Source organism: Acanthochromis polyacanthus, chromosome 3 (genome assembly GCF_021347895.1).
Source record: "Acanthochromis polyacanthus isolate Apoly-LR-REF ecotype Palm Island chromosome 3, KAUST_Apoly_ChrSc, whole genome shotgun sequence".
In the NCBI taxonomy this organism is placed as follows: domain Eukaryota; kingdom Metazoa; phylum Chordata; class Actinopteri; family Pomacentridae; genus Acanthochromis; species Acanthochromis polyacanthus.
In genome coordinates this window covers 46,636,526-46,661,458 of record NC_067115.1, presented here as the reverse complement: position 1 = coordinate 46,661,458, position 24,933 = coordinate 46,636,526, and the positions used below count along the sequence as shown (strand labels likewise).

Sequence of the window (24,933 nt, the reverse complement as noted above, 5' to 3'; positions counted from 1 at the left end):
GTTCCTGGAAAACCACTATCCTCTGTGTTCCAGATGTTTCCTTCTTACAACACACCTGATTCAAATGATTAGCTCATCATTAAGCTCAGCAGAAGCCTGATAACGAGCCTGATCATTTGAATCAGGTGTGTTGGAACTGAGTTTGACACCCCTGCTCGAAAGGCTGTGTGAAGCTGAGAGGTTAAACTGGCGTTTTCCGGTCTGTCGCAGGCTTTTATTTTGAAATTGTGCTGTGCTTTCATTTTGAAAGGCAGAGACAGGAAGATCTCACCTGGTCAAAATTTAGATTGGAGTTAATGTAAATGCTGTGTGAAGCTGAGAGGTTTAACTGGCATTTCCAGTCTTTCACAGCCTTTTATTTTGAAATTTTGCTGTGCTTTTATTTTGAAAGGCACAGACAGGCAGATCTCACCTGGTCAACATTTGGATTGGAGTTACTGTAAAGGCTGTGTGAAGCTGAGGGGTTTAACTGGTGTTTTCCGGTGTGTGGAAGGATTTTATTTTGAAAGTGTGCTGTGCTTTTATTTTGAAAGGGAAAGACAGGAAGATCTCACCTGGTCAACATTGGGATTGGAGTTACTCTAAAGCAGGGGAGTCAAACTCAGTTCCTGGAGGTCCACTATCCTCTGTGTTCCAGATGTTTCCGTCTTACAACACACCTGATTCAAATAATCAGCTCATCATCAAGCTCAGCAGAAGCCTGATAGCGAGCCTGATCATTTGAATCAGGTGTGTTGGAACTGAGTTTGATACCCCTGCTCTAAAGGCTGTGTGAAGCTGAGAGGTAGATCTGATTTACAGGCTGAAATGCAGCTCCTGTGTAGGTATTGGGTGTGAAGGTGGGTGTGGCACACCAATGAGTCTGTGTGTGTGCGTGGGACCATGCCTGCGCGTGTGTAAGGGCGGTTGCTATGGCCCCCATAGCAACGGTGCCTGCCACAGACAGCAAAAAAGTGCTTCTCAGCAGCAGCGCGCAACGTCTCGTTCTGGCGTTAATTGTGGGCTAACCGTGAATGCTAGCTGAAAACCGACATGACCGTGAGCGAGAGGAGGGCTGTGGCTTTCCATAAATGTAATTATTTTCCAAATATTCTGAGAAATGACCGAGTTACAGCGATTTAAAAAACACTGTCCCTCCATGAGGCAGATGATCCAGTTTACATTGGTTCTTATGGAGAGAACGGTGCGACTTTGCTCTAAACTGCTGCCTGCCATTTCACTTCTGAAAGAGCTAGGTCTTCAAACTTGGATTCATTTGAATCCCAGGAAAATTGTCTACAATCTGACCAAATTTCATTCCCCTAACGTTTATCGTTTGGTCGTGAGGGCGATGCGATCGGGAAATTTTCAGGCGGATTTTTCACCTCTCCTCCACTCTACCAACTGACATGCCGCACTCTAACCAGAGCAAATTTTGAGAATTTTCACTTTTTTGAGGACTCACTGATGAAAAACTTTAAATCTCAGCCTGACATAAACTACATTCCTGCGAAGACAAGAAAAATCACTGCGTTTTGATGGTTAAATGAAGTTTCTAGGTGAACGTATGGAGAAGCAGTGGCGTTTGGAAAAAAGTGGATTTTTTGAGCCGATTTTTTTCACTCCCCATTCATTTTCTATGGGACTTTTTTGGCAGTTTTTTGCGAATAATTCTGCGAAAAAATGACGAATTTCTTAGAAAAGTCATAGCACACTATTCCCGATGAAGCCGCACGTTTTGATGTATAATTTGTTTTGGTTTTCTCAAAGCCCTAGGACGAGTTAGCGACCGAAAATCGGCGGAAACGTGAAGAAAAAATGATATTGGGGTAGTAATGGAAATACTAGACAATTCCCGCTCGCGGAAATCGTGGGAGGGGCTCGGGATGTGTGCATGTCCGGAGAGGCGTATTTATTCTAACGGCTGTGTGAAGCTGAGAGGTTTTGGTGACATTTTCCGGTCCGTCACAGACTTTTATTTTGAAATTGTGCTGTGCTTTTATTTTCAAAGGCAGAGACATGAAGATCTCACCTGGTCAAAATTTGGATTGGAGTTACTGTAAAGGCTGTGTGAAGCTGAGAAGTTTAACTGGCAAATTGTGCTGTGCTTTTATTTTGAAAGGCAAAGACAGGAAGATCTCACCTGGTCAATATTTGGATTGGAGTTACTGTAAAGGCTGTGTGAAGCTGAGAGGTTTCACTGGCGTTTCCAGTCTGTCACAGGCTTTTATTTTGCAATTGTGCTGTGCTTTTATTTTGAAAGGCAAAGACAAGAAGATCTCACCTGGTCAACATTTGGATTGGAGTTACCCCAAAGCAGGGATGTCAAACTCAGTTCCTGGAGGTCCACTATCCTCTGTGTTCTAGATGTTTCCTTCTTACAACACACCTGATTCAAATAATCAGCTCATCATTAATCCCAGCAAAAGCCTGATAACGAGCCCGATCATTTGAATCAGGTGTGTTGGAACTGAGTCTGACACCCCTGCTCTAAAGGCTGTGTGAAGCTCAGAGGTTGAACTGATTTTCAGGCTGAAATGCAGCTCCTGTGGAGGTATTGGGTGTGAAGGTGGGTGTGGCACTCCAATGAGTCTGTGTGTGTGCGTGGGAGCATGCCTGCGCGTGTGTAAGAGCGGTTGCTATGGGCCTGCATAGCAACGGTGCCTGCCACAGACAGCAGAAAAGTGCTTCTCAGCAGCAGCGCGCAACGTCCCATTCTGGCACCAATTGTGGGCTAACCGTTAATGCTAGCTGAAAACCGAAATGACCGTGAGCGAGAGGAAAGCTGTGGCTTTCCCTAAATGTAATTATTTTCCAAATATTGTGAGAAATGACCGAGTTACAGCGATTTAAAAAACACTGTCCCTCCATGAGGCAGATGATTCAGTTTACATTGGTTCTTATGGAGAGAACGGTGCGACTTTGGTCTAAACTGCTGCCTGCCATTTCACGTCAGAAAGAGCTAGGTCTTCAAACTTGGATTCATTTGAATCCCAGGAAATTTGTCTACAATCTGACCAAATTTCATTCCCCTACCATTTATCGTATGGTCGTGAGGGCGATGCGATCGTGAAATTTTCAGGCGGATTTTTCTCCTCTCCTCCACTCTACCAACTGACATGCCGCACTCTAACCAGAGCAGATTTTGAGAATTTTCACTTTTTTGAGGACTCACTGATGAAAAACTGTAAATCTCAGCCTGACATAAAATACATTCCTGCGGAGACAAGAAAAATCCCTGCGTTTTGATGGTTAAATGAAGTTTCTAGGTGAACGTATGGCGAAGGAGTGGCGTTTGGAAAACAGTGGATTTTTTGAGCCGATTTTTTTCAGTCCCCATTCATTTCCTATGGGACTTTTTTCGCAGTTTTTTGCGAATAATTCTGCGAAAAAATGACGAATTTCTTAGAAAAGTCATAGCACACTATTCCCGAAGAAGCCGCACGTTTTGATATATAATTTATTTGGGTTTTCTCAAAGCCCTAGGACGAGAAGCGAATCGAAAAACGGCGGAAACGTGAAGAAGTTTAATAAACGCAACAGGAGAACAATAGTGGCTCGGGCTGCATGCTGCAGCCCCGAGCCCCTAACTAGACAATTCCCGCTGGTGCGGAAATCGTGGGAGGGGCTCGGGATGTGTGCATGTCCGGAGAGGCGTGTTTATTCTAACGGCTGTGTGAAGCTGAGAGGTTTTGGTGACATTTTCCGGTCCGTCACTGGCTTTTATTTTGAAATCGTGCTGTGCTTTTATTTTGAAAGGCAGAGAAAGGAAGATCTCACCTGGTCAAAATTTGGATTGAAGTTACTGTAAAAGCTGTGTGAAGCTGAGATGTTTAACTGGCGTTTCCAGTCTGTCGCAGGCTTTTATTTAGAAATTGTGCTGTGCTTTTATTTTGAAAGGCAGAGACAGGAAGATGTCACCTGGTCAAAATTTGGATTGGAGTTATTGTAAAGGCTGTGTGAAGCTGAGAGGTTTAACTGGCGTTTCCAGTCCGTCACAGGCTTTTATTTTAAAATTGTGCTGTGCTTTTATTTTGAAAGGGAAAGACAGGAAGATCTCACCTGGTCAACATTTGGATTGGAGTTACTCTAAAGCAGGGGTGTCTCACTCAGTTCCTGGAGGTCCACTAGCCTCTATGTTCTAGATGTTTCCTTCTTACAACACACCTGATTCAAATGATTAGCCATCATTAAGCTCAGCAGAAGCCTGATAACGAGCCTGATCATTTGAATCAGGTGTGTTATAACTGAGTTTGACACCCCTGCTCTAAAGGCTGTGTGAAGCTGAGAGGTTGAACTGATTTTCAGGCTGAAATGCAGCTCCTGTGGAGGTATTGGGTGTGAAGGTGGGTGTGGCACACCAATGAGTCTGTGTGTGTGCGTGGGAGCATGCCTGCGCGTGTGTAAGGGCGGTTGCTATGGGCCCCATAGCAACGGTGCCTGCCACAGACAGCAAAAAAGTGCTTTTCAGAAGCAGCGCGCAACGTCTCGTTCTGGCGCTAACTGTGGGCTAACCGTGAATGCTAGCTGAAAACTAAAATGACCGTGAGCGAGAGGAAGGCTGTGGCTTTCCATAAATGTAATTATTTTTCAAATATTGTGAGAAATGACCGAGTTACAGCGATTTAAAAAACACTGTCCCTCCATGAGGCAGATGATTCAGTTTACATTGGTTCTTATGGAGAGACCGGTGCGACTTTGGTGTAAACTGCTGCCTGCCATTTCACTTCAGAAAGAGCGAGATCTTCAAACTTGGATTCATTTGAATCTCAGGAAAATTGTTTACAATCTGACCAAATTTCATTGTCCTATCTCTTATGGTTTGGTCGTGAGGGCGATGCGATCGGGAAATTTTCAGGCGAATTTTTCACCTCTCCTCCACTCTACCAACTGACATGCCGCACTCTAACCAGAGCAGATTTTGAGAATTTTCACTTTTTTGAGGACTCACTGATGAAAAACTGTAAATCTCAGCCTCACATAAAATACATTCCTGCGAAGACAAGAAAAATCACTGCGTTTTGATGGTTAAATGAAGTTTCTAGGTGACCGTATGGCGAAGCAGTGGCGTTTGGAAAAAAGTTGATTTTTTGAGCCGATTTTTTTCACTCCCCATTCATTTCCTATGGGACTTTTGTCGCAGTTTTTTGCGAATAATTCTGCGAAAAAATGACGAATTTCTTAGAAAAGTCATAGCCCGGGATTCCCGATGAAGCCGCACGTTTTGATATATAATTTGTTTTGATTTTCTCAAAGCCCTAGGACGAGTTAGCGACCGAAAAATGGCGGAAACGTGAAGAAAATATAATAATAAACGCAGCAGGAGAACAATAGTGGCTCGTGGCTTCGCCACGAGCCACTCTCCTCCCATTGCTTTGCAATGGAGAGGAGAGTGGCTCGTGTCGAAGCCCGAGCCCCTAACTAGACAATTCCCGCACGCGGAAATCGTGGGAGGGGCTCGGGATGGGTGCATGTCCTGAGCAGCGCAGGAGAGGCAAGAAGATCTCACCTGGTCAAAATTTGGATTGGAGTTACTGTAAAGGCTGTGTGAAGCTGAGGGGTTTTGGTGACATTTTCCGGTCCGTCACAGACTTTTATTTTAAAATTGTGCTGTGCTTTTATTTTCAAAGGCAGAGACATGAAGATCTCACCTGGTCAAAATTTGGATTGGAGATACTCTAAAGGCTGTGTGAAGCTGAGAGGTTTAACTGGTGTTTTCAGGCCCATCGCAGGCTTTTATTTTGAAATTGTGCTGTGCTTTTATTGTGAAAGGGAAAGACAGGAAGATCTCACCTGGTCAACATTTGGATTGGAGTTACTCTAAAGGCTGTGTGAAGCTGAGAGGTTAAATTGGCGTTTTCCGGTCAGTCACCAGCTTTTATTTTGAAATTGTGCTGTGCTTTTATTTTGAAAGGCAGAGACAGGAAGATCTCACCTGGTCAAAATTTGGATTGGAGTTACTGTAAAGCAGGGGTGTCAAATTCAGTTCCTGGAGGACCACTATCCTCTATGTTCTCGATGTTTCCTTCTTACAACACACCTGATTCAAATGATAGGCTATCATAAAGCTCAGCAGAAGCCTGATAACGAGCCTGATCATTTGTATCAGGTGTGTTGGAACTTAGTTTGACACCCCTGCTCTAAAGGCTGTGTGAAGCTGAGAGGTTTAACTGGTGTTTTCAGGCCCATCGCAGGCTTTTATTTTGAAATTGTGTTGTGCTTTTATTTTGAAAAGAAGAGACAGGAAGATCTCACCTGGTCAAAATTTGGATTGGAGTTACTCTAAAGCAGAGGTGTCTAACTCAGTTCCTGGAGGTCCACTATCCTCTGTGTTCTCGATGTTTCCATCTTACAACACACCTGATTCAAATGATTAGCCATCATGAAGCTCAGCAGAAGCCTGATAACGAGCCTGATCATTTGAATCAGGTGTGTTGGAACTGAGTTTGACAACCCTGCTCTCAAGGCTGTGTGAAGCTGAGAGTTTGAACTGATTTTCAGGCTGAAATGCAGCTCCTGTGGAGGTATTGGGTGTGAAGGTGGGTGTGGCACTCCAATGAGTCTGTGTGTGTGCGTGGGAGCATGCCTGCGCGTGTGTAAGGGCGGTTGCTATGGGCCCCATAGCAACGGTGCCTGCCACAGACAGCAAAAAAGTGCTTCTCAGCAGCAGCACGCAACGTCTCGTTCTGGCGCTAATTGTGGGCTAACCGTGAATGCTAGCTGAAAACCGAAATGACCGTGAGCGAGAGGAGGGCTGTGGCTTTCCATAAATGTAATTATTTTCCAAATATTGTGAGAAATGACCGAGTTACAGCGATTTAAAAAACACTGTCCCTCCATGAGGCAGATGATCCAGTTTACATTGGTTCTTATGGAGAGAACGGTGCAACTTTGCTCTGAACTGCTGCCTGCCATTTCCCTTCAGAAAGAGCTAGACCTTCAAACTTGGATTCATTTGAATCCCAGGAAAATTGTCTACAATCTGACCAAATTTCATTCCCCTAACATTTATGGTTTGGTCGTAAGGGCGATGCGATCGGGAAATTTTCAGGCGGATTTTTCACCTCTCCTCCACTCTACCAACTGACATGCCGCACTCTAACCAGAGCAGATTTTGAGAATTTTCACTTTTTTGAGGACTCACTGATGAAAAACTGTAAATCTCAGCCTGACATAAACTACATTCCTGCGGAGACAAGAAAAATCACTGCGTTTTGATGGTTAAATGAAGTTTCTAGGTGAACGTATGGCGAAGCAGTGGCGTTTGGAAAAAAGTGGATTTTTTCAGCCGATTTTTTTCACTCCCCATTCATTTTCTATGGGACTTTTTTGGCAGTTTTTTGCGAATAATTCTGCGAAAAAATGACGAACTTCTGAGAAAAGTCATAGCACACTATTCCCGATGAAGCCGCACGTTTTGATGTATAATTTGCTTTGATTTTCGCAAAGCCCTAGGACGAGAAGCGAATCGAAAAACGGCGGAATGTTGAAGAAAAGATAATAATAAACGCAGCAGGAGAACAATAGGGGCTCGTGGCTTCGACACGAGCCACTCTCCTCCCATTGCTTTGCAATGGAGAGGAGAGTGGCTCGTGTCGAAGCCCGAGCCCCTAACTAGACAATTCCCGCACGCGGAAATCGTGGGAGGGGCTCGGGATGTGTGCATGTCCGGAGCTGGGCAGGAGAGGGTTATTTTTTGGTCCGTCACAGGCTTTTATTTTTAAACTGTGCTCTGCTTTTATTTTGAACGGCAAAGACAGGAAGATCTCACCTGGTCAAAATTTTAATTGGAGTTACTGTAAAGGCTGTGTGAAGCTGAGAGGTTTAACTGGCGTTTCCAGTCCGTCGCAGGCTTTTATTTTGAAATTGTGCTGTGCTTTTATTTTGAAAGGCAGAGACAGGAATATCTCACCTGGTCAAAGTTTGAATTGGAGTTACTGTAAAGGCTGTGTGAAGCTGAGAGGTTTAACTGGCGTTTCCAGTCCGTCGCAGGCTTTTATTTTGAAATTGTGCTGTGCTTTTATTTTGAAAGGCAGAGACAGGAAGATCAGACCTGGTTAAAATTTGGATTGGAGTAAAGGTTGTGTGAAGCTGAGAGGTTTAACTGGAGTTTTCAGTCCGTCGCAGGCTTTTATTTTGAAAATGTGCTGTGCTTTTATTTTGAAAGGCAAAGACAGGAAGATCTCACCTGGTCAACATTTTAATTGGAGTTACTGTGAAGGCTGTGTGAAGCTGAGCGGTTTAACTGAAGTTTCCAGTGTGTTACAGGCTTTTATTTTGAAATTGTGCTGTGCTTTTATTTTAAAAGGCAAAGACAGGAAGATCTCACCTGGTCAATATTTGGATTGGAGTTACTCAAAAGGCTGAGTGAAGCTGAGCGGTTTAACTGAAGTTTCCAGTGTGTTACAGGCTTTTATTTTGAAATTGTGCTGTGCTTTTATTTTGAAAGGCAAAGACAAGAAGATCTCACCTGGTCAACGTTTGGATTGGAGTTACCCCAAGGCATTGATGCCAAACTCAGTTCCTGGAGGTCCACTATCCTCTATGTTTTAGATGTTTCCCTCTTCCAGCACACCTGATTCAAATAATCAGCTCATCATCAAGCACAGCAGAAGCCTGATAACGAGCCTGATCATTTGAATCAGGTGTGTTGGAACTGAGTTTGACACCCCTACTCTAAAGGCTGTGTGAAGCTGAGAGGTTTAACTGATTTCCAGGCTGAAATGCAGCTCCTGTGGAGGTTTTGGGTGTGAAGGTGGGTGTGGCACACCAATGAGTCTCTGTGTGTGCGTGCGACCATGCCTGCGCGTGTGTAAGAGCGGTTCTATGGGCCCCATAGCAACGGTGCCTGCCACAGACAGCAGAAAAGTGCTTCTCAGCAGCAGCGCGCAACGTCTCGTTCTGGCGCTAACTGTGGGCTAACCGTGAATGCTAGCTGAAAACTAAAATGACCGTGAGTGAGAGGAAGGCTGTGGCTTTCCATAAATGTAATTATTTTCCAAATATTGTGAGAAATGACCGAGTTACAGCGATTTAAAAAACACTGTCCCTCCGTGAGGCAGATGATTCAGTTTACATTGGCTCTTATGGAGAGATGGGTGCGACTTTGCTCTAAACTGCTGCCTGTCATTTCACTTCATAAAGAGCAAAGTCTTCAAACTTGGATTCATTTGAATCCCAGGAAAATTGTTTACAATCTGACCAAATTTCATTCCCCTAACATTTATCGTTTGGTCGTGACGGCGATTCGTTCGTGAAATTTTCAGGCGGATTTTTCTCCTCTCCTCCACTCTACCAATTGACATGCCGCACTCTAACCAGAGCAGATTTTGAGAATTTTCACTTTTTTGAGAACTTACTGATCAAAAACTGTAAATGTCAGCCTGACATAAACTACATTCCTGCAGAGACAAGAAAAATCACTACGTTTTGATGGTTAAATGAAGTTTCTAGGTGAACGTATGGCGAAGGAGTGGCGTTTGGAAAACAGTGGATTTTTCAAGCCGATTTTTTTCACTCCCCATTCATTTCCTATGGGACTTTTTTCGCAGTTTTTGCGAATAATTCTGCGAAAAAATGACGAATTTCTTAGAAAAGTCATAGCACACTATTCCCGATGAAGCCGCACGTTTTGATATATAATTTATTTAGGTTTTCTCAAAGGCCTAGGACGAGTTAGCGACCGAAAATGTGAAGAAAAAATGATATTGGGGTAGTAATGGAAATACTAGACAATTCCCGCTCGCGGAAATCGTGGGAGGGGCTCGGGATGTGTGCATGTCCAGAGCAGCATGGGATAGGCATATTTACTCTAAAGGCTGTGTGAAGGTGAGAGGTTTAACTGGCGTTTCCAGTCTGTCACAGGCTTTTATTTAGAAATTGTGCTGTGCTTTTATTTTGAAAGGCAAAGACAAGAAGATCTCACCTGGTCAAAATTTCAATTGGAGTTACTGTAAAGGCTGTGTGAAGCTGAGAGGTTTAACTGGTGTTTCCAGTCTGTCGCAGGCTTTTATTTTGAAATTGTGCTGTGCTTTTATTTTGAAAGGCAGAGACAAGAAGATCTCACCTGGTCAAAATTTGGATTGGAGTTACTACAAAGATGGGGTGTGAAACTGAGTTCCTGGAGGTCCACTATCCTCTATGTTCTCGATGTTTCCTTCTTACAACACACCTGATTCAAATGATTAGCTCATCATTAAGCTCAGCAGAAGCCTGATAACGAGCCTGATCATTTGAATCAGGTGTGTTGGAACTGAGTTTGACACCCCTGCTCTAAAGGCTGTGTGAAGCTGAGAGGTTGAACTGATTATCAGGCTGAAATGCAGCTCCTGTGGAGGTATTGGATGTGAAGGTGGGTGTGGCACACCAATGAGTCTGTGTGTGTGCGTGGGAGCATGCCTGCGCGTGTGTAAGGGCGGTTGCTATGGGCCACCATAACAACGGTGCCTGCCACAGACAGCAGAAAAGTATTTCTCAGCAGCAGCGCGCAACGTCGCGTTCTGGCGCTTACTGTGGGCTAACCGTGAATGGTAGCTGAAAACCGAAATGACCGGGAGCGAGAGGAAGGCTGTGGCTAACCATAAATGTAATTATTTTCCAAATATTGTGAGAAATGACCGAGTTACAGCGATTTAAAAAACACTGTCCCTCCATGAGGCAGATGATTCAGTTTACATTGGTTCCTATGGAGAGAACGGTGCGACTTTGCTCGAAACTGCTGCCTGCCATTTCACTTCAGAAAGAGCTAGATCTTCAAACTTGGATTCATTTGAATCCCAGGAAAATTGTTTACAATCTGACCAAATTTCATTGTCCTATCTCTTATGGTTTGGTCGTGAGGGCGATGCGATCGTGAAATTTTCAGGCGGGTTTTTCACCTGTCCTCCACTCTACCAACTGACATGCCGCACTCTAACCAGGGCAGATTTTGAGAATTTTCACTTTTTTGAGGACTCACTGATCAAAAACTGTAAATGTCAGCCTGACATAAACTACATTCCTGCGAAGACAAGAAAAATCACTGCGTTTTGATGGTTAAATGAAGTTTCTAGGTGAACGCATGGCGAAGGAGTGGCGTTTGGAAAACAGTGGATTTTTCAAGCCGATTTTTTTCACTCCCCATTCATTTTCAATGGGACTTTTTGCGCAGTTTTTTGCGAATAATTCTGCGATAAAATGACGAATGTCTTAGAAAAGTCATAGCACACTATTCCCGATGAAGCCGCACGTTTTGATATATAATTTGCTTTGGTTTTCTCAAAGCCCTAGGACGAGTTAGCGACCGAAATTTGGCGGAAACGTGATGAAAAAATGATATTGGGGTAGTAATGGAAATACTAGACAATTCCCGCTCGCGGAAATCGTGGGAGGGGCTCGGGATGTGTGCATGTCCGGAGCTGGGCAGGAGAGGGGTATTTTTTGGTCCGTCACAGGATTTTATTTTGAAATTGTGCTGTGCTTTTATTTTGAAAGGGAGAGACAGGAAGATCTCACCTGGTCAAAATTTGGATTGGAGCTACTGTAAAGGCTGTGTGAAACTGACAAGTTTAACTGGCAAATTGTGCTGTGCTTTTATTTTGAAAGGCAGAGACAGGAAGATCTGACCTGGTGAACATTTGGATTGGAGTTACTGTAAAGGCTGTTTCAAGCTGAGAGGTTTAACTGGCGTTTCCAGTACCTTGCAGGCTTTTATTTTGAAATCGTGCAGTGCTTTTATTTTGAAAGGGAAAGACAGGAAGATCTCACCTGGTCAACATTTGGATTGGAGTTACTCTCAAGCAGGGGTGTCAAACTCAGTTCCTGGAGGTCCACTAGCCTCTATGTTCTCGATGTTTCCCTCTTCCAACACACCTCATTCAAATAATCAGCTCATCATCATGCTCAGCAGAAGCCTGATAACGAGCCTGATCATTTGAATCAGGTGTGTTGGAACTGAGGTTGACACCCCTGCTCTAAAGGATGTGTGAAGCTGAGAGGTTGAACTGGCGTTTCCAGCCTGTCGCAGGATTTTATTTTGAAATTGTGCTGTGCTTTTATTGTGAGAGGCAGAGACAGGAAGATCTCACCTGGTCAACATTTGGATTGGAGTTACTGTAAAGTCTGTGTGAAGTTGACAGGTTAAACTGGCGTTTTCTGGTCCGTCACAGACTTTTATTTTGAAATTTTGCTGTGCTTTTATTTTGAAAGGCAGAAACAGGAAGATCTCACCTGGTCAAAATTTGGATTAGAGTTACTCTATAGCAGGGGTGTCTAACTCAGTTCCTGGAGGTTCACTATCCTCTATGTTCCAGATGTTTCAATCTTACAACACACCTGATTCAAATAATCAGCTCATCATTAAGCTCAGCAGAAGCCTGATAACGAGCCTGATCATTTGAATCAGGTGTGTTGGAACTGAGTTTGACACCACTGCTCTAAAGGCTGTGTGAAGCTGAGAGGTTGAGCTGATTTTCAGGCTGAAATGCAGCTCCTGTGGAGGTATTGGGTGTGAAGGTGGGTGTGGCACACCAATGAGTCTGTGTGTGTGCGTGCGAACATGCCTGCGCGTGTGTAAAGGCGGTTGCTATGGGCCCCCATAGCAACGGTGCCTGCCACAGACAGCAAAAAAGTGCTTCTCAGCAGCACCGCGCAACATCTCGTTCTGGCGCTAACTGTGGGCTAACCGTGAATGCTAGCTGAAAACCGAAATGACCGTGAGCGAGAGGAAGGCTGTGGCTTTCCATAAATGTAATTATTTTCCAAATATTGTGAGAAATGACCGAGTTACAGCGATTTAAAAAACATTGTCCCTCCATGAGGCAGATGATTCAGTTTACATTGGTTCTTATGGAGAGAACGGTGCGACTTTTGTCTAAACTGCTGCCTGCCATTTCACTTCAGAAAGAGCTAGGTCTTCAAACTTGGATTCATTTGAACCCCAGGAAATTTGTCTACAATCTGACCAAATTTCATTCCCCTGACATTTATCGTTTGGTCGTGAGGGCGATGCGATCGGGAAATTTTCAGGCGGATTTTTCACCTCTCCTCCACTCTACCAACTGACATGCCGCACTCTAACCAGAGCAGATTTTGAGAATTTTCACTTTTTTGAGGACTCACTGATGAAAAACTGTAAATCTCAGCCTGACATAAACTACATTCCTGCGGAGACAAGAAAAATCACTGCGTTTTGATGGTTAAATGAAGTTTCTAGGTGAACGTATGGCGAAGGAGTGGCGTTTTGAAAATAGTGGATTTTTTGAGCCGATTTTTTTCGCTCCCCATTCATTTTCTATGGGACTTTTTGCGCAGTTTTTTGCGAATAATTCTGCGAAAAAATGACGAATGTCTTAGAAAAGTCATAGCACACTATTCCCGATGAAGCCGCACGTTTTGATATATAATTTGCTTTGATTTTCTCAAAGCCCTAGGAGGAGAAGCGAATCGAAAAACGGCGGAAACGTGAGGAATAATAAAAGAGAATAAACGCCACAGGAGAACAATAGTGGCTCGTGGCTTCGCCACGAGCCACTCTCCTCCCATTGCTTTGCAATGGAGAGGAGAGTGGCTCGTGTCGAAGCCCGAGCCCCTAACTAGACAATTCCCGCACGCGGAAATCGTGGGAGGGGCTCGGGATGTGTGCATGTCCTTCGAGACGTATTTCGGCGTTTTCTGGTCCATCACAGGCTTTTATTTTAAAAGTGTGCTGTGCTTTTATTTTGAAAGGCAGAGACAGGAAGATCTCACCTGGTCAACATTTGGATTGGAGTTACTGTAAAGGTGGTATGAAGCTGAGAGGTTTAACAGGCGTTTCCAGTACCTTGCCGGCTTTTAGTTTGACATTCTGCTGTGCTTTTATTTTGAAAGGCAGAGACAGGAAGATCTCACCTGGTCAAAATTTGGATTGGAGTTACTGTAAAGCAGGGGTGTGAAACTCAGTTCCTGGAGGTCCACTATCCTCTGTGTTCTAGATGTTTCCTTCTTACAACACACCTGATTCAAATGATTAGCTATCATGAAGCTCAGCAGAAGCCTGATAACGAGCCTGATCATTTGAATCAGGTGTGTTGGAACTTAGTTTCACACCCCTGCTGTAAAGGCTGTGTGAAGCTGAGAGGTTGAACTGATTTTCAGGCTGAAATTCAGCTTCTGTGTAGGTATTGGGCGTGAAGGTGGGTGTGGCACACCAATGAGTCTGTGTGTGTGCGTGGGAGCATGCCTGCGCGTGTGTAAGGGCGGTTGCTATGGGCCCCACAGCAACGGTGCCTGCCACAGACAGCAAAAAAGTGCTTCTCAGCAGCAGCGCGCAACGTCTCGTTCTGGCGCTAATTGTGGGCAAACCGTGAATGGTAGCTGAAAACCGAAATGACCGTGAGCGAGAGGAAGGCTGTGGCTTTCCATAAATGTAATTATTTTCCAAATATTCTGAGATATGACCGAGTTACAGCGATTTAAAAAACACTGTCCCTCCATGAGGCAGATGATTCAGTTTACATTGGTTCTTATGGAGAGAACGGTGCGACTTTGGTCTAAACTGCTGCCTGCCATTTCACTTCAGAAAGAGCTTGGTCTTCAAACTTGGATTCATTTGAATCCCAGGAAATTTGTCTACAATCTGACCAAATTTCATTCCCCTAACATTTATCGTTTGGTCGTGAGGGCGATGCGATCGTGAAATTTTCAGGCGGATTTTTCACCTCTCCTCCACTCTATCAACTGACATGCCGCACTCTAACCAGAGCAGATTTTGAGAATTTTCACTTTTTTGAGGACTCACTGATCAAAAACTGTAAATCTCAGCCTGACATAAACTACATTCCTGCGGAGACAAGAAAAATCACTGCATTTTGATGGTTAAATGAAGTTTCTGGGTGAACGTATGGCGAAGCAGTGGCGTTTGGAAAAAAGTGGATTTTTTGAGCCGATTTTTTTCACTCCCCATTCATTTTCTATGGGACTTTTTTCGTAGTTTTTTGCGAATAATTCTGCGAAAAAATGACGAATTTCTTAGAAAAGTCATAGCACACTATTCCCGCAGAAGCCGCACGTTTTGATGTATAATTTGCTTTGGTTTTCTCAAAGGCCTAGGACGAGTTAGCGACCGAAAATCGGCGGAAACGTGAAGAAAAAATGATATTGGGGTAGTAATGGAAATACTAGACAATTCCCGCTGATGCGGAAATCGTGGGAGGGGCTCGGGATGGGTGCATGTCCGGGGCAGCGCAGGAGAGGCAAGAAGATCTTACCTGGTCAAAATTTGGATTGGAGTTACTGCAAAGGCTGTGTGAAGTTGAGAAGTCTAACAGGCAAATTGTGCTGTGCTTTTATTTTGAGAGGAAGAGACAGGAAGATCAGACCTGGTCAAAATTTGGATTGGAGTTACTCAAAAGGCTGTGTGAAGCTGAGAGGTTTAACTGGCATTTCCAGTCTTTCACAGCCTTTTATTTTGAAATTTTGCTGTGCTTTTATTTTGAAAGGCACAGACAGGCAGATCTCACCTGGTCAACATTTGGATTGGAGTTACTGTAAAGGCTGTGTGAAGCTGAGGGGTTTAACTGGTGTTTTCCGGTGTGTGGAAGGATTTTATTTTGAAAGTGTGCTGTGCTTTTATTTTGAAAGGCAAAGACAAGAAGATCTCACCTGGTCAAAATTTGGATTGGAGTTACTCAAAGGGCTGTGTGAAGCTGAGAGGTTTAACTGGCAAATTGTGCTGTGAAGTAATTTTGAAAGGCAGAGACAGGAAGATCTCACCTGGTCAAAATTTGGATTGGAGTTACTCAAAAGGCTGTGTGAAGCTGAGAGGTTTAACTGGCAAATTGTGCTGTAAAGTAATTTTGAAAGGCAGAGACAGGAAGATCTCACCTGGTCAAAAATTGGATTGGAGTTACTCTAAAGGCTGTGTGAAGCTGAGATGTTTAACTGGCATTTCCAGTCTGTCGCAGGCTTTTATTTAGAAATTGTGCTGTGTTTTTATTTTGAAAGGCAGAGACAGGAAGATCTCACCTGGTCAAAATTTGGATTGGAGTTATTGTAAAGGCTGTGTGAAGCTGAGAGGTTTAACTGGTGTTTTCAGGCCCATCGCAGGCTTTTATTTTGAAATTGTGCTGTGCTTTTATTTTGAAAGGGAAAGACAGGAAGATCTCACCTGGTCAACATTTGGATTGGAGTAAAGGCTCTGTGAAGCTGAGAGGTTAAACTGGTGTTTTCCGGTTCATCGCAGGCTTTTTTTTTGAAATTGTGTTGTGCTTTTATTTTGAAAGGAAGAGACAGGAAGATCTCACCTGGTCAAAATTTGGATTGGAGTTACTCTAAAGCAGGGGTGTCTAACTCAGTTCCTGGAGGACCACTATCCTCCGTGTTCTCGATGTTTCCTTCTTACAACACACCTGATTCAAATAATCGGCTCATCATCAAGCTCAGCAGAAGCCTGATAACGAGCCCGATCATTTGAATCAGGTGTGTTGGAAGTGAGTTTGACACCCCTGCTCTAAAGGCTGTGTGAAGCTGAGAGGTTGAAGTGATTTTCAGGCTGAAATGCAGCTTCTGTGGAGGTATTGGGTGTGAAGGTGGGTGTGGCACTCCAATGAGTCTGTGTGTGTGCGTGGGACCATGCCTGCGCGTGTGTAAGGGCGGTTGCTATGGGCCACCATAGCAACGGTGCCTGCCACAGACAGCAGAAAAGTGCTTCTCAGCAGCAGCGCGCAACGTCTCGTTCTGGCCCTAATTGTGGGCTAACAGTGAATGCCAGCTGAAAACCGAAATGACCGTGAGCGAGAGGAAGGCTGTGGCTTTCCATAAATGTAATTATTTTCCAAATATTCTGAGAAATGACCGAGTTACAGCGATTTAAAAAACACTGTCCCTCCATGAGGCAGATGATTCAGTTTACATTGGTTCCTATGGAGAGAACGGTGCGACTTTTGTCTAAACTGCTGCCTGCCATTTCACTTCAGAAAGAGCTAGGTCTTCAAACTTGGATTCATTTGAATCCCAGGAAATTTGTCTACAATCTGACTAAATTTCATTCCCCTACCATTTATGGTTTGGTCGTGAGGGCGATGCGATCGTGAAATTTTCAGGCGGATTTTTCACCTCTCCTCCACTCTACCAACTGACATGCCGCACTCTAACCAGAGCAGATTTTGAGAATTTTCACTTTTTTGAGGACTCACTGATCAAAAACTGTAAATCTCAGCCTGACATAAACTACATTCCTGCGGAGACGAGAAAAATCACTGCATTTTGATGGTTAAATGAAGTTTCTAGGTGAACGTATGGCGAAGCAGTGGCGTTTGGAAAAAAGTGGATTTTTTGAGCCGATTTTTTTCACTCCCCATTCATTTCCTATGGGACTTTTTTCGCAGTTTTTTGCGAATAATTCTGCGATAAAATGACGAATGTCTTAGAAAAGTCATAGCACACTATTCCCGATGAAGCCGCACGTTTTGATATATAATTTATGTTGGTTTTCTCAAAGCCCTAGGACTAGTTAGCGACCGAAAAACGGCGGAAACGTGAAGAAAAGAGAATAAACGCAGCAGGAGAACAATAGTGGCTCGTGGCTTCGCCACGAGCCACTCTCCTCCCATTGCTTTGCAATGGAGAGGAGAGTGGCTCGTGTCGAAGCCCGAGCCCCTAACTAGACAATTCCCGCTGGTGCGGAAATCGTGGGAGGGGCTCGGGATGGGTGCATGTCCGGAGAGGCGTATTTCAACATTTTCCGGTCTGTCACAGGCTTTTATTTTGAAATTGTGCTGTGGTTTTATTTTGAAAGGAAGAGACGGGAAGAACTGACCTGGTCAAAATTTGGATTGGAGTCACTCTAAAGGCTGTGTGAAGCTGAGAGGTTTACCTGGCGTTTTCCAGGCCGTCGCAGGCTTTTATTTTGAAATTGTGCTGTGCTTTTATTTTGAAAGGCAGAGACGGGAAGATCTCACCTGGTCAAAATTTGGAATGGAGTTACTGTAAACCAGGGGTTTTCAAACTCAGTTCCTGGAGGGCCATTATCCTCTATGTTTCAGATGTTTCCCTCTTCCAACACACCTGATTCAAATGATCAGCTTAATTAATGATGTAATTAGAGTAACAGGGTTGCATTTCCTTCAGATAACCAATTACCATAATTTACTTGTCTTAAATGTATTACTATATTGTCTGGAATATAAATTACTATTTTTTTCTTTTATTACTACCAGGTATCAAACCACTGCCAGGTGAAATGTATGCACAGAGTGGGGGAAAATAATTTCTTCTGGCCATTGAGGGATGATCTTCATTGGTATCCCTTTGAGGATGTGCTGTCCCTCATTCCTCCTCCAGAGAATGTTACCTCAAGTTATATGGCCATTGCAAGAGAGGTGTGGGATGCTCTGACCAGCCACGAAATTTAAACCTGGACATCAGCTTTCTATGACATTGATCAGTTCATGACTACTTTTGACATCCTCATTCATTTTTATAGTTGTCTGCCTACAGTACTATTGTTTTTCATGTTTGACTATTGAATATTTGATCAGATCCAGTTGCGGTCTTAGTGACATGTTGATGTGTCATTCCTACTCACTGATCCTTTATTGAAATTATGTTCATATCATACATTCCAGCTAGTTATAGTTACACCTATATGAAAGAGAAAGCACCAAAACCTAATATTTGAAATATGTAGGAAATTGAATGATAGGCATTGCAGGTTAATACACAGCATAAGATGTTATTAAACAACATTCCTGTGGTCCTGAGTATTTGTCACCTTTATGTTATGATCTATAATAAGAAATAATGGATCCATTCAACCCTGTTACTCTAATTTCAACCCTGTTACCAAATAATTTTTATCAAAATAATCTTAAATGATTTTCCCAAACTCACGAGGGTTTGACCTATTGTCCTTTTAGTGGTTTGAATGATTTAATTTGTAATAGATTTAAGCAAATATTAAATACAAAAAAAACATGCAAATATTGAAAAGTTGGGCATGCCACAGTTCAAAAGTTGTTTAAATAGAGGTCAAGTCTTAACTGAAATTAAATGATTATCCAATGTGCATGAGGCCTTCTTTACTTAATGGTAAAGGATTTGAAAAAATATATACTTTTTCAGGTTCCTTAGTATTCATAACAGGGTTGCACTATGCATGGCACACATCAAATAAAACATTTCATAAAAAGTGTAACTTTAATGCTTGAGCTGGCCGAATCACATTGACGGCTTCCTACCTGGTTTTCTTAAATACATGACAGAAAAATATAAAATAAAGGGTAGATTTTTCAAAGGTTAGGATGCCTAAATTGTCCTCCAATTCTGGAATGACCCATATACATGGAGAGAAAGACCGATATAACAATACAATACAAAATACTGTACATGTAGTACTATTATAGCAACCAAAGAAGACACTTCAGACTTGAAATATTTTCATATATGTATACATTTTTTATTTTAACATTTATTTATAACATTCATTTGAAGTCCCATTTTCTCCAGCCTTCTGGTGGTCTTCTGTGTTGTCTGTGGGTGTTAAAAGATCAAAATTAACTGGGAAAATTGAAATGTGAAACAAGTGCAAATCTGTACTGCGGTTTTTACCTGAGGCATGTCCCGTCGTAGCGGTGGAAGCAGATGTGGAGCTACAGCCGTTACCGGACCTATACAGGCCGTCGGCCGACACTGCACACTACACACCCCGCTCCCTCGACTACAGGAAGCCAAGTCCAAATTCTAAAAGGTGAAGAATCAAGAGTGGCAGATTAATATCAATTAGTTTGACATTTTTCTTGAATTAAGTAAATTGATGTGCACGATTAGAAAAAATATCTATTGAACACTTGCTCCTACCTGAGACATGCCTATGGGGAGGCTGTTGAGGACTTCCAAAAGGACTGGGCGTCCGAGAGGAGGGGACTTCTGGGAGGACGTCCGATCTCGCCACTGCACCTTCTGGACCCCCTCAGACCTGGAACTCAAAAAACAGAACAAAACATACCAAGAAAAAACAACAGCAGCACAATGTGCCACAACACTGAGTCACATGAAAAATGTGTGACACAACTGTAAAATGGGACTGAACAGAATAGATTTCCAGCCAAGACATTGAACCAAGAAATATTATTTTGAAAATGTAACTAGAGATGGGACAAACGTACGACCATCATGAAATCGGTGTTGGCTGGTGAGGCTTTAGCCAGTCAAAATGCAATAGACCGGGCTGTGATAGCTATAATATGTTTGGAGAACACCTGACTGAACACATTTCTCAGGTTGGGAAATGTAAATGTGATCAATCACAGTGTTCTTGTCTGTGGTAGACTCTGTGATCAATTGGTTGTAGCCCCTGGACAGAAGTGCATCTCTTATGCTTTTTTTGCCTCTGGAAAGGAGGTCTTCATTGAAGTCACCACAAACAACAATGGGCTGGTGATCCATCAGTTCCAATGTGTCCAAGAGAGCGTTCAGGTTTGGCAGAAACTTTTGCAAACCAAAATCTGGGGGTCTATACACAGTTGCTATTAGCACTTTGACTGGGACCTCAACCTTTACGACCAGACATTCCAGATCTGTGACACGTACCATGCAGCTCGGCGCCTCCGCCATCAGAGCGGTCCTGCAGTACACGGCAACTCCACCCCCGGCCTTTGCCGCCATGTCCCTGCACGTGGTGTAAGACGCCTGTCTGCTGCGGTGAAACACAGTGTATCCTTCCAGATCAAAGCATGAGGATACAGAGGACCCTGACAGATGTGTCTCGGTGAGACAAAGCACATCTGCCAACCTGAGTTCGTGATGCAACTTCAGGTCCACCATGTGAGATGGAAGCCCTTGGGTATTATGATGTACGATTGTCACCTCTGCATCTGGTCGCTCTGTCCAGTTCAAGTGGTGCAACAGCGGAGTAACACTCTGGAAACTCGCGCTGCGCATGTCTTCCAAAGCTGTCGTAATGGCAGGGTCAGCATAGATCTTTGTCTCATCAAAGTCGGTGATGGTGAGACCTTGAAGAGAAGTGGTGCGACTAAGCGCCACATATGCCATGCCTGGCTGAAACATGCGTTTCAGGCTCACGACAGCCGACGTCACCGTCATTCCCTGAACTTTGTGGGCTGTACACGCAAAGGCCAGCTTGACGGGGAACTGACGTCTCACGACTCCGCCCTTGCGACCGATGCTCTCCTCGGATCTCTCGACGTAGACCAAGTCGTCCGAGGGGCCCAGAAGCTTCTTGCGGAGAGTCTGTCCTGCTGTGGAATTGTCCAGCTTAAGTCCAAGGAACCTCACGACTTTGGGGTCACGTCTCTCAGGCACAATGGTGGAGATGGTCCCAAAGGTTCCATTGACAAGGCCATCCTCCACGTTGAGATTCCTGATCAGCATAACTCTTGCTCCTTCAGCTGCCATTATGCTGTCAGGCAAATCTCTCTTGGTGCCTTTGATGTTGGGCACAGGCACCTTCCTGCCGGTAGCGACATCCTTCCTGTAGTCCTCGGCCGCTATTTTGACGTCCCCTTTAAGCAGGGAGGCCACGGTGGCTGCGTTGTGACCATCTACCTGCTTGTTGGTGGCAAAGACGTGTAGCGTTCCTGGCGGGCAATCTTTGCCGTCAGAGACGGCTCTCATGAGCAAGCCTCTGTCCGCAGCGCACAGAGGATCTTGCTTGCGCTTGACACGCAGTCGATTGAGGAGTTCGGCGAACGCTCGGTCATCCTTCTGGCGCATGATCTCCGTGAGGTTGACCATGGTGAAGCGCTCTCTCCAGAGATCGAACTCTGTCTCCTCGTAGACACAGAGCGGCTTGGCTCTGCCCAGCGGCGGCAGCTGGTAAAAGTCACCGACTGCAAGAACGGAAATGCCGCCAAAAGGTTTTCGGTTTCCTTTGAGCTGCTGGAATCGCCAGTTGACGTAGGCAAACAGCTTCTTGGAAACCATGGAAATCTCATCGATGATGAGAATTTCCACCGAAGACAAAGTTGCTCGAAGTTCATCAAGTGCATTGCCCAGGCCCTGGTACGGCGGTTCCAGGGACCTGGGAAGCTTAAGGACAGAGTGCAACGTTTTGCCCGCGATGTTAAAGGCTGCCGTGCCCGTGAAGGCAGTCAGAAGGACAGGGGGCTGGGACATGTCAGCTGCGTCCCGGAATCTCGGGAGCTGCCGCAGAATCCTCGTTGCTTCCTCATGAATGCACTTGATGACGTGGGACTTACCACAACCAGCTCCACCAGAGACAAAGTAGTGGAACGGTTCTGGATCTTGGCCCCACACACGCCGAAGGCACCACTGGCGCACAGCGTAGAAGACGCACGCCTGGGTCTCGTTCAGACTCTGAAACATCTTGCGGACAAAGTCTGGACTTAACCGAGGCGCCTCGATTCGGGGGACGGGTTCACCGACATTCAGGTCTTCAAAGTCGGGCACGGCGTCTTCGTCCTGCTCCTCTGGGATCTTTTCACGGAGCTCAAGACACTCCTGCCGTTCCGCCTCAACCTCGGGTGCGAACGTGTTCCAAGCGTTGAGGACCGGACCGAACTGGACGTTCTGGAGTGCCTTATCCATGCCTGCGCCTCGTCCCTCGAATAGCTTCCTGTTGTGGTCCACGATGTCCTTGACGTCGCGTCGCGATTTGTAGAACTCTTCGTACGAGGTGCGACCCCCGTCGTTGAGTTCGTCGTCAGATCGGTGGGGGAGGTACAGCTTGAGCAGTCGTCTGAAATGTTTCTCTGGCGCCTTGGTCTCAGAGAAGCGCGCATATCGAATGACTGCTGGTTTTCCGGCTGTCCTCTTGGCAATATATCCTTTGTCACACAAAAGGGCAATGGCACTGGGGCCCTGTACTTGTTCGCCGTAGACTACCCGGTAGTCTGATGCAAACTCAGCCAGGCACATCCCCTGAAACTCGGGAGTCTTTGGTCTGAACAGGTACTTGTCAGGTACCCCCAACATCCAGACCTCTTCAGAGTCAGGTGCCATGTCCTTCAGGCGACTCATAGGAAGACTCATCTTCATGGCTTCCTCGTCCGTCGAGAGGAAAATCACAGACCGCGAGCACTTTTTCAGGGGCAAGCTGCACGTACGAGCCACTGCCTCCTGGGCGCTGACCTCTCTGTGCTTCGCATAGGCCTGCATGATCTTTCGCATTTCCTCACATTGGTTGAAGGCAGACTCTCTGCTGGTCTTCACGACCGAGTTCAGGAACTCGGTCATCTCGTGCTCCGGCTTGGTGATGTACGACATCATGTACATGGCACAGCAGTACTCGTCCAGGACGTACTGGATGTCCATGTTTGCGTTCCAAGCGCGGAGAAGGTCTGGGTTATACGCGTTAACCCAACACTCGTTTGGCTGCCGCTTCAGCATGACCACGCTCCCGCTTGTCAGATTTTCGGCGCACTTCATATAGGCGTCGTGTTCGAAGTCGCATCGACGGAGGAGATCTGACAAGCTCTCGAAGGAGGCCTTCGGATCCATGAGGAGCTCTCTCAGGTGCCGAAGCTTTTCCTTTGCTTCCCTTTGCTGCCGACGGATCTGCTCCCTCCGTTCCTTCATCACCTCTTCCTGGTCTTGACCATCTTCCATTTCCACATCCGCAGCAAAGGGCTCCGTGATCCAGGTGATATCAAACGGCAGCTTGGGGAAGCCAAACGACACGCCACGTTTCCCTTTCGGCAAGAGCCGGTGTGGTTCCTGCTGTGTACCTGAACCTCCGAGACGATTTTGTGGAGCTCCTGGTCCTTCTCGGGGTCAGGCATCTGGCAGAAATGTGGCGGTCAATGAACCTGCATACGGTGTGGTCCAAGTCCTCGCCGTACACAGGGGCGTCTTTGACCCACACTAGCATGTGAATGTGTGGGCTTCCGCGGGCCTGAAATTCAACGCGGTAAAAGTAATCCTCCACCTCGCCGATGGGCCGCGCTGGTGAGAGGATCAACTTTGCCATAAGGGCATCCACGCGTTTTTCAAACATGCGCATTACGGTGACCGGGTTACTGCGCAAAATGTCACACTTGGCTTTCCAGTCCAGTTCGGAAAAGTCACCAATGTTTGTCCTTGGCTGAGATTTGATGACCCCAATTATTTCAGGCCATCTCATCTCAGCTGCCGAAAAGTCAAAAGAACGTCGGTTTGCCGATTTGCCTGAGCATAGCATGCAAATCTCTCAGGCTTTTTATTCCCAATAAGCGGGTGTGCCTCTCAGAGGCTGCATAAATCGCATGGCCTCTTTGGCCTGAATTAATCTCTCCACCTCCTCTTTGTCCTGGAGCATGGAGTTTTTGATGGCACGCCCGCTTTTGTGCGCATCTTCCTTTGCGCATTTGTATCGACATACTTCCTCTAGCGAGGTTAGTCTCCGTTACAAACTGCGCAAAGAAAAGGTAAGTTTGATCCTCGGCAAACCGCGTGTCTGCCCCGAAAGCCTGGCGTTGAAAGTATCTGCTGGGTGAAAGCTTGATGGGACGGTCTTCATCCAGCGTGTTCTCTTCCGTGGGAAACTGCACAGGGAACGCCATGGGCTTCCAGTTTGGGGATTGGCAAAAATCCCACTGGTTTGTTGCCTTGAGCGGGGGCAACGCTGAAAATGCCATCTCCATAGGAAAGATTTCCTGCGCAATGTCTGGTGGCTGCATGCAGGTGTCCAGAGCAAGTCCAGGTCTTAGCTCCTCCTGCTGTTCAGTGACTGTGTCTGCAGCTAATGGTCTGGTAGCTGTCAGACACTTGTAGCAGCCTTGGTCCAAGATGTCTCTCCCCACTGGGCAGCATCCATGCGTCGTGCTGAGAGTCTATGTCGTCAGCAGACTCCTCCAAGAGGGTTTCTCTCGTGACATCATTGGACAGGTTTTCCAGCTCAGTGCTTGGTGATGGCATGTCAGTATTGCGTCTTTGGTCGTCTTCTGGCCGACTCGTTCCTGCGGCTGACACAAAATCGGCCAAGTCTGGCTCAGTGTAGCTATCAGCCGCCTCCAGCAGCTCCTCGTCGAGCATGCCGTCTTC

General features: G+C 45.3%; 1 protein-coding gene and 1 long non-coding RNA gene across 2 annotated transcripts; one reads left to right on the top strand and one right to left on the bottom strand.

Annotated features, from left to right (window-relative positions):
• Window positions 1-6,443: 6,443 nt before the first annotated feature.
• Window positions 6,444-17,381, top strand: LOC127533472 (uncharacterized). The gene is made up of 3 exons (XR_007941210.1): window positions 6,444-6,518; window positions 12,472-13,171; window positions 17,224-17,381. It is a non-coding gene; the product is annotated as an uncharacterized LOC127533472 (long non-coding RNA).
• A 1,985-nt stretch (window positions 17,382-19,366) lies between these two features.
• LOC127533424 (uncharacterized) lies at window positions 19,367-23,976 on the bottom strand. The gene is made up of 3 exons (XM_051946431.1): window positions 19,792-23,976; window positions 19,543-19,674; window positions 19,367-19,464 (listed from the first exon to the last, which is right to left on the bottom strand). Exon 1 carries the CDS (start codon window positions 23,518-23,520, stop codon window positions 20,134-20,136), a length of 3,387 nt encoding a protein of 1,128 aa, XP_051802391.1. The 5' UTR covers window positions 23,521-23,976; the 3' UTR covers window positions 19,367-19,464; window positions 19,543-19,674; window positions 19,792-20,133.
• Between the last annotated feature and the right edge of the window lie 957 nt (window positions 23,977-24,933).

Coding starts and splice junctions, on each gene's coding strand:
- LOC127533424 (XM_051946431.1), bottom strand. CDS start 23,520: ATGGAAGATGGTCAAGACCAGGAAGAGGTGATGAAGGAACGGAGGGAG.